This window comes from Sminthopsis crassicaudata, chromosome X (genome assembly GCF_048593235.1).
Source record: "Sminthopsis crassicaudata isolate SCR6 chromosome X, ASM4859323v1, whole genome shotgun sequence".
Taxonomy (NCBI): Eukaryota; Metazoa; Chordata; class Mammalia; order Dasyuromorphia; family Dasyuridae; genus Sminthopsis; species Sminthopsis crassicaudata.
The window spans coordinates 13,755,212-13,769,534 of record NC_133623.1 but is presented as its reverse complement, the minus strand read 5'-3'; the positions used below and the strand labels follow the sequence as shown (position 1 = coordinate 13,769,534).

The window sequence follows — 14,323 nt, the reverse complement described above, 5'->3', positions numbered from 1 at the left end:
CTTCAGGAAATGCTGTGTCTGAATCAAGGTTTGATACTATTGCCACGTGTATGTATAGAAAATGAGGTTGTTCTATATATGGTATAAGTGAAATAGCTAATGTTATCTGGAAGTACATTTATTTACCTTTGAAGTTCTATTTTTTTTTTATACTAGGGACTGAAAGAAAAAGACAATGATGAACTTGATATCCAATTGAGAGTATTTGATGAGAACAAAGATGATGACTTAAATGAATTATCCCATCGTCTCAATGACATTCGAGCTGAAATGGAATATCCTTCTGATAAACCACAGAAATTGTTTTTGATATATTTCTGAAGAAGGTTTGAATGAGTAATTTTATAGTTCATTACATGATGTTCTTGTCTGCCAACCCAATTTGCATCCATAAAGTACAGTGGAGCTTCACTGGATTCCTGTATTTGGACTTCATGCTGTGGGAGTGTCAGACTGCTTTTAATGAGCTTTTGGTACTATTGATAAGTCAAATTTTCAGTGAACTCAGAGTGTATGAAAATCTGCCCCATTATGGGCCATGTCATAGGAAGGTTCTTGTTTGTATAAGGTGTGTTCATTGAAACAAATTGGAACTTGTGGGTAAAAAAATCATTGGGTATATATATCTTCATGTAAGGAACTGTTCTATTTAAATTACATGGCATTGATTTTTCAAATGTAACTTACTTCTAACACATGAATAACTTATTTGCTAATTAAAAATAAGATACACTTGAAAAATGGATAGGTTCTATATAACTGTTATAAATAATAGTGATTTGGGTTAGCTTGAGTTTAGTGTAGCTGGTAAATGTAATTGTCATTCAATGATCATTTCTTTTGAAATTACTGAAGGCCTAAGGGGTAATATGATATCCACTAGGTGTTAGTCTCATACCGTGATGAGTTTATAGGATTTACTTAAGAAGCAATGTCTTTGCCTACTCTTAATACAAGATATACAAGGAATCGTGATAAGCAAATTAAGTGGGGAAGCACTAATGTTTCCTTATTAACCTTTTTGAGTTTATAATCATACTGACCCCCAGTTGAAATGATGTTTCTGGTACTAATATTCCTTTCTTAAGTGAGGCCAAAAAAGATTCTAAATTATTTGATTTTTTTTCTTTATCCTTATAGGAGATATTAGCTATAAATTAGCACATTTTAATACTTTTGTCACTAACCATCTTTAGATAAGGTTTCTTGAAAGAGCCATCTTATTTACTTAATGCTACTCTCTCATATATAATACTGTAGAAAAGTTGTTGAACATGTTTTCATTTTTATACTTTTACTAGAAACGAAAATTTAAATACATCTGTTAGCTATCTTCTATAAGTAAATGAAAGTAGTGTGATTACTAGCAATGTGTCTAGTAATGAAATATATTTTATCTTTTACATCTTGAATAAAATGTTGAAATAATAAAAAGAGATTAATTTTATCTTGATCTATTAAGCATGTTATTAGATAAAATATAAGGCTACTTCTGTTATTTTATGTTAAATATCTTTAGCATATAAAATATGGCAGTGAAAACTGAGACCTCAAGGAAATACAGTTCCAGCAACTTTCAGACTTAAGAGGATAAATACCAATAAACATTAATGCCATGCATATTCTCAGAATAAATCACTTGAATTTATACTGCTGATGATGATATAGCAGTGTTCCTAATAGCAGCAATAGTTAGAAAAAGAAATTCCATTTAAAATAAATGTAGACAAAATAAAATCTTTGAATGTCTACTTGCCAAGACAAACCCAGGAACTATATGAACACAATTACAAAAGACTTTTTACACAGAGTCAGATGTAAACAATTGGAAAAATATCATTTGCTCATGGGCAGGCCAACCTAATAAAAATGACAGTAGACTTTGGGCAGAAAATGCCATCTGCAATCAGAAGAAGAGCTATGGAGATTGAATATAAATCAACACATGCTATGTTCATTTTTTCTTTTTTTTTTTCTTCCGTCATAATTTTTCACTTTTATTCTGATTGTCCTCTCACAACAAGATTGATAAAGAAATGTATGTGTAAAAAGTTAATATACGTGTAAAAGTAAATAAAATACATATGTAGGAAAAATAAACTGTTTTAATAAGATCCCACTGTTAAAAAAAAAAGAGCAATGGCCACCTTGTACTTTTATAAAAATGATGATCCAACATATTTTCAAGTACTAATATAAAAAGATCACTTCCTTAAGTCCTTTCTCTTAATTATGCTTTCAGAACGTGTCACTTCAGAAAACATAATCTGTTTGTGCAAATGTTAGAAAACTCATTTAGTGAAGAAGTTGAAAAATCATTTACCAAAATAAAATGGTAAATTTGATTTTATTAGTCTTTTTGAAGGGGGGGATGATATGGTAAAAAAGAAGTCTTGCATGACAAATGAAACTGATTTTTTTTCTTAACTGACTATTTACTGATATGAATGAAGTTTATCATCTTCTGTACAACATGCTAAAGGATACTTCTTCGGAAAATTACTTGCTATCTATTCTACAACATTTCTTGCTCATCAGAAATGATTATTATGTCAGGTAAGAATAAACTTTGGTAATACTTTTTCTTAATTTGCATTCATGTTTAAATATATTAGAAGGGATGAGGTCATATGCCCAATTTAGCTATAAGCACCAGCCAAGAAACAAAGAGAGCATCCTCCCATAGACAATGAGATAATAAGATTTTTTGAGTCAATTCTGCTAATCTATTGATTTTTGTATCTTAGGTGGGAAATAGATTCTGAATAGTGTGCTCAGTCACATTTTTTTTTTACAAAAGTAATTCTATGTGGTATTTTTGTTAAAATATTTTATTTTTATTCCTGTTTCACTGATATCCATGTAATAATTACTATTTAAACCTCCAAAAGAATAATAATACATATATTTTACATAGGTAGGCATTTGGTTCTATCTTCTATATCTTCTAAAACTATCTAAAACTTAGGTGCTCAGCTGTTGTTCTGTCTTGTCAAGTCTGAACAGCACAGTCACACTTGAATTAAATAAGAATACAACTTTGATTTTCTGACTCTCAGACTCCAGCAGATTAGAAGAAAATTAGAACAGACTCATCACAGAAACTATGCTTAATAGCAAATGAGGAGGCAGAGTTACAGTATTAATGGCTAGGATGGTAATGGAATGATTAATTTTATTTTTTTCTTTGTTAGAAGACAAGTGCATATGTTAACAGCTTTTGTAAAGTTTCTTTCTCAGATAGTTGATGTATTTTTAAAAAGAGACCCTGAGAGGCTGTCTTATTTATCTTGAAATTTTAATGATATTACCTTTGCACTCCTAAAAATGCCAGATAATTGAGATATTTTTGTCTAGAATCTATTATTCTCATTTGCAAATGTCAAGAGTCAAACTCTGAGCGTTTTAGTTTTTATCACTCACTGATATAGTGAAAAAAGCACTGTTTTGGGTGTCAGAAAACCTGTCTTGTCCTGACTCATCTGAAAGGACTTAATCCCTGTCAGCCTCAGTATCCCCATCTGTAAAATTGAATACAAAGATTGTTGAGGTTCTTTCCTGTTCCCATATTTTATGATTCAATGAATGAACACAGGCATGTCAGACCATTTATTAAGCACTTGCTTTGCTAAATGCTGTCAAGGAGGTCTTATTCTGATAGAGGAGGTTTCAACTGCAAGTTAGATTGGAAGGTCCCTTGGCTGAGAGGGTAGAGTGGCAAAGCAGATGGTAACATTTTCTTTAATGTCATTTCCATGAATAAAATGAAATCTCTTTTAGACGTTGGACTATTTGGCAGTATCAAGGACTTTGACTTTGAGGTCTTCCTTTCCTTGGTCCTCAACAGTTGTAGGCCATATACAAGAATTGGTCAATTTCCATTTCCCCAGAAGAAAATCCAAGGTTGAAAGCAAATAGACAAGAATATTTACCTTTTGAGTAGCTTCCTCAGATTCTTTCATTGTAAATTAGAAAATAAGGTTAATATCTTCAAAAGTATACATAATTTCTTCTCTTGATGTCTTTTAATGAAGTTTCACAATTTGACTATTAAATAAAAAAAAATAATTTTCGCCTTTCTTCTTTCCAACTGACTTCTTGAGGAAACTTTTTTTCCCTGAAAGCTGGACAAATACCACTTTGCTTTTCTTCATCATTAGGCCACAATATTATAAGATCATCGAAGAGTGTGTTTCACAGATAGTGCTCCATGGTAGTGGCATGGACCCAGACTTCAAATATCGACAGAGATTAGATGTTGACTTCACTCATCTGATAGGTATGTAATTAAAATCTCGATACTCCCTTTGTTGTTTTTTCCTTTAAAGAAAAGAAATATTTTTCAGATTTTCCATATTTTGTAAAATAGCTTGAGTCCTAAGGTCCTGTGTCTCTGGTTATTCTGTGAATATGGTTGTTATTTTGAGAAACATACATGTAGATAATTGAAAATACTTTCCTGTTGGACTCTTTCTAGCCCCCTCAGACATATTTTCAGTCCCAAAGGCTGTCAGGTGTTTCTGTGGAGGCCTTATTATCATCAGAACATTCATTTTGATTCTGCTAGTTCCATTGAGGCATATGCATGCAACTCCATAAGAACTTACCTGTAATTAACATCAAAACTGAGTTCCTAAAGTACTGTTTAGAAAAATGAAAATGCATGTCTGTTTTGCCCATTTATATCTGTGAAACCAATTTATTTGTCCTGTCACATTCCTTTAGACTGGAGAGAGCCACCATCCCCCCCCCCCCCGCCCCTTGCCAATGATCAACTACAAATGATATCTTTTAGATACCTTTTAGAAATAGCTCAGAGTGAGATTCTTCAGCTCCCTATATCCACTTAGTTCTTATATCAGCATTCTTTTCAAGCAGTTTTATTTCTACCTGAAATAGGTAAAGGATGTTGAATATTCTGTAGTCTTTCATGCCTTATGATGTTTTCAAAAACTTTGCACTTGCTTGCAGGAGGACCAGAGGAGTGTTGGTAACAAATCTAGCACTAACACTCCTCTTCCACCACTGTCCCAACAGCTAGCTGTATGATATAGGAAAGGCACTGAAACTCTGGCCCTTGCTTGCCCTAAGTATAAGTCAATGGGCTTTGACTCTCTAATGTGAACTCTGGCAGCTCTCGAGTTTTTGATTCAGTGATCACTGATATAAGAGTAAGAACTGCTCATGGCACAATTCCTAGTGATGGTGATTCAGTAATCCAATTTTGTGTGCCAAGGGGAAATCATTATTACTCTATACCTTATAATCTTTATTATGCTTGAGCTAAGTTAAACATAAGGGAGAACATATAGTATAAAAATTGATCTAGTACTTACCATGTGCTGTAGATATATTTGTGTATTTCAAGGGTCAAGCTTATTTTTATGATGATAATATGATTCAGCTGGGTTATCCTTAGCTTCTGTTCTAACAAGAAAATAGACCTTTTTTACTTTCTATTTACAAATCTCTCCTTGAATTTATGGAATGGTCTTCTTTTCTAAGAAGAAGTTCCTTGCCATGCCTTAAAAATCAAGTAACTTCTCGCAAATTGAGCAAAAATGAGAATATTTCTGTCTCAATTATTGAAAAACATGAATTCTAAATATTTTTGAAGAGGTGAAATTTGATTATTCAGTGGTGGATGCAGTATGAATTAGTGGTTAGAAATCCTAAGGAGTTGACCATGTCTTCTACATAAGGAAAATACTTTTAAATAGTTCAAAATATCAAAGAATGATATATTTGGCTTAGTAAAAGAGTGAGTTTCACACCACTACAAGTATTTAAGCAGAGGTTAATATCCCTCTGGCAGGGATATTGAAGAAGAGATTTCTACATTTGGTGAAAGATTAGATTGAAGGATCCAAAAAGTCCATTCTAGCTCTTAAGATAAAATGATTCTGTTGCTTTCTTCTAATGTTCAATAGTGACCAATATAGGTTTGAATACTTGAGGCCCTTAGGTAATGTTTTTAATGAATAAATAAGAATGGTCTATTAATAACATATTGGTTGTATGGAAACCTATGGGATTAGATAATTGGGAAAATTACTCTTGAAAATAAATGTCATCTATTTTCTTCCTTTTGTTTAAATTTGTAACTTAGAGAATCTTTTCTGATTAGATTAATGCAGTTTGTCTTACAGAAGATAAACTTCACTTCTACCCTTTGTGGCCTAAATTTATTAAGTTTTATGGTATATCCATTTGGTTCTTCAGCTTATTAGAACCACTTTAGACTTGATTAGGTTTTTTTCCTATGGTACCCATGTGAGGTATAAATTATGTTTTTATTTTGTCAGAGCTCCAATTCTATTGTCAAATCCTGAAAAACAAGTTAGAAGGGCTCTATGATTTCACAAAGCAAAACCCATTGACATAGACAATTTGTTAATATTGGAGAAAGGCATAGGGACAGAACATGTAATTTCCTTTGTATGGGGAACACTCAGGTCATGAAACACCCTGTACCAGTGCAAGTGGAGACCTCTGTGCATCTTTTAATCTTAGGGAGTTTCTCTAGTTCCATAGCCTAGTTCATATCTTAGAAACAGAACTTAAACTCAGGTCTTCCTGTTTCTCCATAATAGCAGAGTACCTCTCAATGTTTTAGGACCTGATCCTGAATTTCCTCTATACCTTTCCTTGCCCCAGTGAGTCTGTCATAAATGGTGGTATCTTCCAGTAGGAAAATAAAATAGTTTATGTTCCACATATGGCATGGAGAAGTTCCCCACCCTCCACAGCTTTTTTTTTTCTACCATATAAAAATTGAAGTTACATTATTGAGGGACACACTAGATTCTCTCTCAAATTAGCTGAAGCTATTCTGAAAGTACTACAGCCTTTTCCTTGTAAGTATGTGATGTCATCATTGCTAATTGCTTTTGGTCAATCTTAATAGATGCATGTGTAGACAAAGCTAAAGTAGAAGAAAGTGAACAAAAAGCAGCGGAATTTTCCAAAAAGGTAAGATTATGTGATGTCAGAATGATACCGTTTTATAATTTAGTCAAATTTTTCACCTTTATGTAGAAATCAGGAAACCAGGCAGAATCATTTTAGGGAGATGCTCTATTATATTATATGTTTTCACCAATTTAATAACCATTGAATATTGACAAATTCTACTCATAAAATAAGATCAACATTTCACAGTATTCCCTTGGCATCACTCTTAATACACTACGAAAAAGAAGCCATATAAGCTATTAAAATGATATTAAATAAGATGCTAAAATGATCTGAATGATAGCAGTTATGAAAAATAAATTTCTATTTCCTACAACTCTCTTACTTATGGTAAATAGCTCTTTAGAGAGCTGGAAGCTGTTTGGCTCATCCTACCTAAGAGAGAACTTTAATTCTCCTTGTGGAAACAAAGTTAACACTTAAATGAGTTTTGAATTTTCTGCTTCACAAACTTCAAATTCTTGTGTAGTGTCTGTTGTAGGAAAGACTCTTTAGTCCCCATGGTCATGGTCTTTGTTGGGATTGGGTATAGGCTTTTATTAGAGCAAGCCCAAAGCCCATACTTGCTGTTGAGCTTTTCCTAAGAGCATCCACCTATGGTTCTTGAACTTAATTTCTCTCTTCATCACTTGATGCCAGAGAAAGGAGAAAAGCATGTAGGAGGCAAATAGTTTTCTACTAGTGAGACGAAATGCTTGTCCAGTAGTGTCTCTTCAATGATATGATTTGCCTAGAGATTAGATAACCATCTTTCTCGTTGATCTACAGATACAGAGTTAGTGAAGGTCCTTCAGGGCATTTGGAGACAGGTCATAAGTCACTCAGTCACTAGAAAGACTGAAGCAGCAAGTGTTGGTGTGCAGCCATTACTTTTCCAAGTGTAGCACCCAGGGTAAGAGATCTGTACACCTTTTGATTAATGAAGACTTTCTCTTTATAATATTTAGTATATGTTTTTTGAAGTAGCACTTCCAAAACTCCATCTGCAAATTTTAGGTTGTGCTTCATTTTTATTGAATGTCTGTTGTACAATGACACTATACGTCTGGAATAAATGCTACTTCTTCCTGTTTTCCCTACTCAAGTCTTCTAAAAGTGATCATAAACAGATCTCATTGGTTAGTGAACTTTTTTCACGTTTGGTGAGGAAATACTTTGGATATGATGTGACCTCTAGAACTTTTCCTCTTGCAAGAGTCACTAGAGATGTTTGGTACTTGAGTGAAAAAGAACTAAACTGCTATTTGGGAGGGAGAGTAGGAAGATCTCTTTGAAACCAGTTTGGGACCTTGGAAAGTCTCCTGAGTTTCCCAAGCCTCACTTGCCTTATTTTTCCAATGAGGCAAATGGAGTAGATTATCTTTAGGATGCTTGAGGGCTTCAGAATTCTATGGATCTGATTCTTTATACGTATCTCCAAGCTTGATATCTCTCAATGTCATCCATTAGTATGGCTTCTGGAAATATTTTTATATGGGTAATTTTCTTACTCCTTGTATAGAATGAGCATCATTAGCACACTGAATTCCTTTGCTGTAATAGACTACTGCAATATCAGCTTTTTGAACATTGGTTTTTGAGTTTTTGCCAGCCAAAGATGTTTGTAGAATATTCTGGGGTTTCTTTGGAAGTTCTTTCATGTGGCTATTCTCAGAACATGACTTTTGTTGAAGTCTGTTGATAATCATGCTTTTTAATTTCATTTCCAAATTGAGCAGAATATTTGTGTTTGGCTTTATCTGTGATCTCTATAGAGCATAGCTTGTCCTTTATTTGGGCAGATCATATCTGATCCCTAATTACTTGTAATTCACAATATTTTTGTATCAGACATTTGTGAGGATTTAATATTTTGAGAGAACTTGACCATCCTGAACAATATTATTTTCTTAGTAGATTTGTTTAAAATATTTTTTTCTCCCTGCCCTCCCCTGGTCCATAATTATTTCCTGTGTACCATTGTTGAGCTTTTTTCAAAGCTTAGTATTAAGTTTCTCATAGGTGGATGAGTATATTGATGTGAGTGATTATTACAGTTTGATGAGGAGTTCACAGCACGACAGGAGGCCCAGGCTGAACTTCAACGACGAGAGGAGAAAATACAAGAACTTGAGACGGAACTCCAACATCTCCGAGCTCAGGTAATGAACCAAGAACAAGACTTGAGATGCTAGCATTCTGAGGGAGGGAGGTAAAGAATGGCCTTACTGGATGGCTGGTAAGAAACTATGCTTTGTGAGAAAATGCTCTTCATTTAATTCATTTAAAGTCAGATGACACCTTCCAGATATGTGATCTTAAACAGATTACTTAAGTTCTATGAACATAATGATTTTTGCCTTAAAAATCCCAGGTTTGTTATGAGGGCCAAATGAAACAGTGTATGTAGAATACTTCAAACAACAAAACACTTTGGAGAAACCATCAGTGAATAAGTGCTTCTCATACTTATTACAGCCTAAGCAAATATATACTGACCACTCTAATTTCCTCACTACTGAACCTTGGATCTTTTAAAATTTAACTTCTTGTTTTCATCATTGTATTTAAACTCCTCTTGAAAGGATCTTTGAAATATCCCCATGCCCATGTACATTGACTTCTCATTCATTTGACATAGGTGATTGCTGTTTTCTTGAATTTCTTTTTCTTTGATTTTGACAATGCTTCACTCTTCTGATCCCTCTTGAATAAAGTCTTTTTCACTCCTTCAGGTTCATCTTTGAAATATAGATGCACCTCATGTTTGCATTCGAGATCCTCTTCCTTCTTTATTTCAGTGATTTCTTCACTTTATTTGCCCTCTCACCTTTATGCAATTGCCAAATCTATGTGTTTATTCCTCATGTTTCTCCAAGTTCTTATCTCTCATTTCTAACTGCCCTTTGAGTATCTCCACCTGGATGTGTTATAAAGCAGCATTATCTCAGACTTACGTTGTTCAAAACTGAATCTGTGTTCAGTTCATCTTAACTTTGTTATTTTGGCTAAGTTTACTTCTACTGTCCTACTTATTTGGATTCCAAGACTCATCATTATTTTGAAATTGCCCCTGTGGTTTACCCTTCACGTCTGATCATTTGCCAAACCCTTTTTATGCTACCTCTGTAGTGTTTTTTGTAACTTTTCCATCTGATGCTCTCTACCAAGCAACTTTTCTCTCTATCATTCCTCACTCTTTCTATCTATAATTTCCACTGTTTCCAATAAATCTCTTGAATAGCCAGCTTTTGTCATGTACTTATTCTCCTTATCTGGCCTCATTCACTTTCTATTGCCTCATTAATAAATTAAATACAGCTTCCTTAACCAGCTGTTCAAGGCTCTCCTTCAGCCTACATCTTCCATCTTTATCTCAGAACATTTCCCTTCTATTTATTTAAATTAACTGACCACTCCTGAATTTTTTACATTTGTTTATTTTTCAAGTTACTTCTTTCATCTGCATTGTTCTGATTCATTTCTTTTTCTTTGCCTTTTCATCTCTTGAAGTCCAGCTTGTGTTCCCAAGCAAAGCATATTGGGATTTCTTTGTTTCTTGTTAATAATATCCATGACATGGATCACTTTTTTTTTTAAGCTGGGGTTAAGTGACTTGCCCAGGGTCACACAGCTAGGAAGTGTTAAGTGTCTGAGACCAAATTTGAACTCAGGTCCTCCTGAATTTAAGGTTGGTGCTCTACATGGATCACATTTTAAACTGGAGATTTCCTTTATCTTGCTTTATTCTCTACAATGTCATTTATTAATTCCTGAAACTTTATTAAATAAGTGGTAAAATTTTGAATGATTTTCATGAGCTTCATGTACATGTTTTTTGGTTGTTGTAATGCAGTTCATTAACTTGAACAATCTATGATTTTCCTATGTGGATGGACGTGCCTTGCGCTGATAAAGTTTGTACACACACACACACACACACACACACACACATCTCTCAAACACAGTCTGATTTCCCCTTTTGGTTGTCTTAGCTTTTTCCTTGACCTGTCTAAAGCCAATCTTCTACCTTACTTTCCATTCTCTTCCATGCTATACCCCATTTTCTATTGTTTTTACCCATAGAATATAAGCTTCCTGAGGGCAGGGTCTGTATTGCATATATATTTTTTTAATTGACAATGTCTGGTACTTAATAAGGACCTAATAAATGCTTTATCCAATTACTTGACAGAACTTATCCTTTTATTCCCTATAACCATACTCTCAAATTTTTTTTCTTTTCATTCAGCCATCTTGCCCTGTAAACTGGGCCCCTGTCACCTCACACTTGGACTTATCATAATAACCTTTTGATTGGCCTTCCTGCCTCAAGTGTCTCATCACTGCAAAACATCATCACCAAAACAATTTTTTGAAAGTATACTTCTCAATGCAGCATTCTGTTACTCAGTGAACTCCAATAGTAGCTCTAGTGTGAAATACACAGCCCTATGTTTTGACATCTAAATTTCTTCTCCACCTGGTATCTTCCTACTTTCCCTCTTTCTTTACATCTTGCTCCCTTTCATGAATCTCATAATCCAACCAGCCTGACCTCCTTGTTATTCTTCCAACATCTTTTCTAAGTTGGTTTGTCAACAGGCTGACACTTTAAACTGGTTGCATCTAGATAATACTTGCAGTGTTATGTGTCTGTGTGGGGGGTAGGAGTGGGGAGTAGTAGAGTTTTAGGATATTTCTAGGGTGAGCTTTTGGAAATATGGCTGATTATTCATTGTTTGGGGAATTGAGTGGTTTTCTTATCATTACGGTTTTGCATAAGTGTGCATGGATTGATTAGTCATCAACAAGAAAACAAGGTGGTAAAATAGGCTTCCCACATGTATAGTTTGTGGTTGAGGATGCCAACAACCCATTTGTAGACAATGTGCCACTATGTTTGGGTGGGCTTTTCATTGTCACTGCCACTCTTGCTTGTATCTTCTTTTTCCCTGGTAACTTGTATTTGCAGGTAGTTAGTATGTCATAGTGGAGGGGCCACTGGATTGTGAGCCTGAATAGGCTCTTTTTCTGGACTCTGCATTTAATTAGCCATATGAGCAGGAGCAAGCCACTTCTACTCTCTTGGCCTCAGTTTGTTCATTTGTAAAAATGGGCATAATATATTACCTGCTCAAGTTGGCTTATAAGCCTATGAGAATCAAATTAGATAATGAAAGTGGAAATCCTTTGATAAATATAGATCATTATGCAAATTTAAAACATTCATTAGTATTATTACAATAATTATTAGACAAGTGGGTTACAGGGGCTATGAGACAGATTCTATTCGTGCAAAGTTAATTGGCCCATTTGGGGATTGCATTCATGACCTTGTCCTAATTAGTGCTGTATTCTATCCAGTTGCTTGAACAGTTCCAAGCCATTTTACAAAATACTTAATTCTTAGTATATATATTGTATAATAAAAACTTATTTTTTAGAAGGGTTATTTAATAAAAATAAACTGGATGTCATTTTGCAAATAGGGTAAAAAAATAATTTTCAAATGTGGTCTGTAATGCTAATAAGAAAACATAGGGATCAAATTAATATGCATAAACTTGAAAACATCACTCCCCCCAAATTTGTTTTACTTGAATTGTTAATATCCTGAATAGCAAATATGATTTTTAATTTAGCAAGGATGGAAACCATTATAGTGTTGTGATATCTGTTATTTCCAATGTATATTTCAGGGACCTGGACTTTCTGATTCATCAGGAATTCTCCCAGCTCCACCTCTACCACCAGCTCCAAGTGGTGCTGTTCCTCCTCCTCCACCTCCTCCTCCACCTCTGCCTGGAGTAATTGCTCCTCCTCCTCCTCCCCCTCCTTTGCCTGGAGGAGCTGTACCACCAGCGCCTCCTTTATTTGGGGGGCCTCCTCCTCCACCACCTCTTGGTGGTGTTCCTCCTCTTCCTGGAGCATCTGCTTCCCTTCCTTTTGGAATGAAACAAAAAAAATTATATAAACCAGAAGTGGCCATGAAAAGAATCAATTGGTCCAAGGTAATGACTTTTTTTCTGGGAATGGGGCATTATAGATGCTACACAGGGGTGCTGGGCACCATCGTTATAGGAATAATGGAACTGATGGTTGAAATAGGGGAAGAATCTCAGTAGCAAAGACTAGAACTGTTTTAAATACATCATTAGCTTATGGTGATAATTTTTCTTTTAGAATCTTTACTTCACTGTTTAATAACTGCTAAATTTAATATTTTTCTAACTGTTAACCATTTAAGATTTTCAGAATTCACAAAGTGATGGAGGTAGGATTGTTCTAGGTCATTGGAAGAAATGAAAATGAATTTAAAGTTGATGCCAACAGTAAAAGAAATTAGTGACGCAGGATAAGGAATGAATATCGATAATCCAGATATCAAGCTATTTGAGAGTATCTTAGTTTATCTTGTCATTGCTATACTTATTATGAATATTGAATGATACATTTAGTAGCAATAAGGAGTGAAATAATATTTTTTCATTCCTTTTCCTGAGTTGCTTGTTAAATGAAATCAGTGTACAGAAACCATTTGAACTGGTATGTATTCAATGACTATCTTCAGTAGCCGATGATACTTTGAAAGCTGTAAAGGATTCCTGATTCAGAGGCTCATTACAATGTGATTGCCATTATAGAAAACCCTCACTTTTGTGTCAGCATAATAAGTGGAATATTTTGCTGGTGTAACTTTTCCTTTATGAACTGCTTAAAATGGAAACTTTCCATATAAATGGCTAGACATACAGACAGGGTCTAGAGACTTCATGAGTACTTGTGGAACTCCAAATGAGAGAACTCCTATGCAGAAAGTCTGCTATCTTCTTTGCAACTTATAACCTGAGAGTTGCCAGGGGAACTGAGGTGAATTGTCTATCTTATGAGTCAGAGGTGAGACTGGAACTGCCAGGCCAGTTCTCTATCCACTATGCCGTGCTGTCTCTCTCCTTAATGAATAAGGACCAGAAAACTACTTGGGCAAAACCTAAAACTGAAGCAGTGAAAAGAAGACAGAAATGATGAATTGGCTATCAAGCTTGCTTAAATAAAAAGTTCACTTAATTGTTTGTAACTAGATGTGTAATAATTGACCACATAATTTTTGCTGCTTTTTGTTTCAGATTGAGCCACGGGAAATATCAGAGAATTGCTTCTGGTTAAAAGTTAAAGAAGATAAGTTTGAAAATCCAGATCTCTTTGCAAAACTGGCACTCACTTTTGCAACGCAGATGAAAGGTACTTTTTGGGGGTTTTACAAAAAAATGAAGTATTTAATTTGTTTTATTTTTTACTATTAACAAGTCTTCCCTGTGTTGTTCTAAGAATGTGACAAGGATATCTTTAGTTATGTTTCCCCCAA

General features: G+C 34.4%; 1 protein-coding gene across 5 annotated transcripts in view; it reads left to right on the top strand.

Moving 5' to 3' along the window:
- DIAPH2 (diaphanous related formin 2) overlaps positions 1–14,323 on the top strand; it is an 865,016-nt gene that overhangs the window by 235,032 nt on the left and 615,661 nt on the right. For all 5 annotated transcript variants that reach the window (XM_074277738.1, XM_074277737.1, XM_074277736.1 and 2 more), the window contains 7 exons: positions 157–275; positions 2,440–2,556; positions 4,161–4,279; positions 6,908–6,972; positions 9,012–9,116; positions 12,657–12,968; positions 14,085–14,199. In XM_074277738.1, the coding sequence (XP_074133839.1) occupies positions 157–275; positions 2,440–2,556; positions 4,161–4,279; positions 6,908–6,972; positions 9,012–9,116; positions 12,657–12,968; positions 14,085–14,199 (952 nt within the window). The remainder of the gene's footprint in view (positions 1–156; positions 276–2,439; positions 2,557–4,160; positions 4,280–6,907; positions 6,973–9,011; positions 9,117–12,656; positions 12,969–14,084; positions 14,200–14,323) is intronic.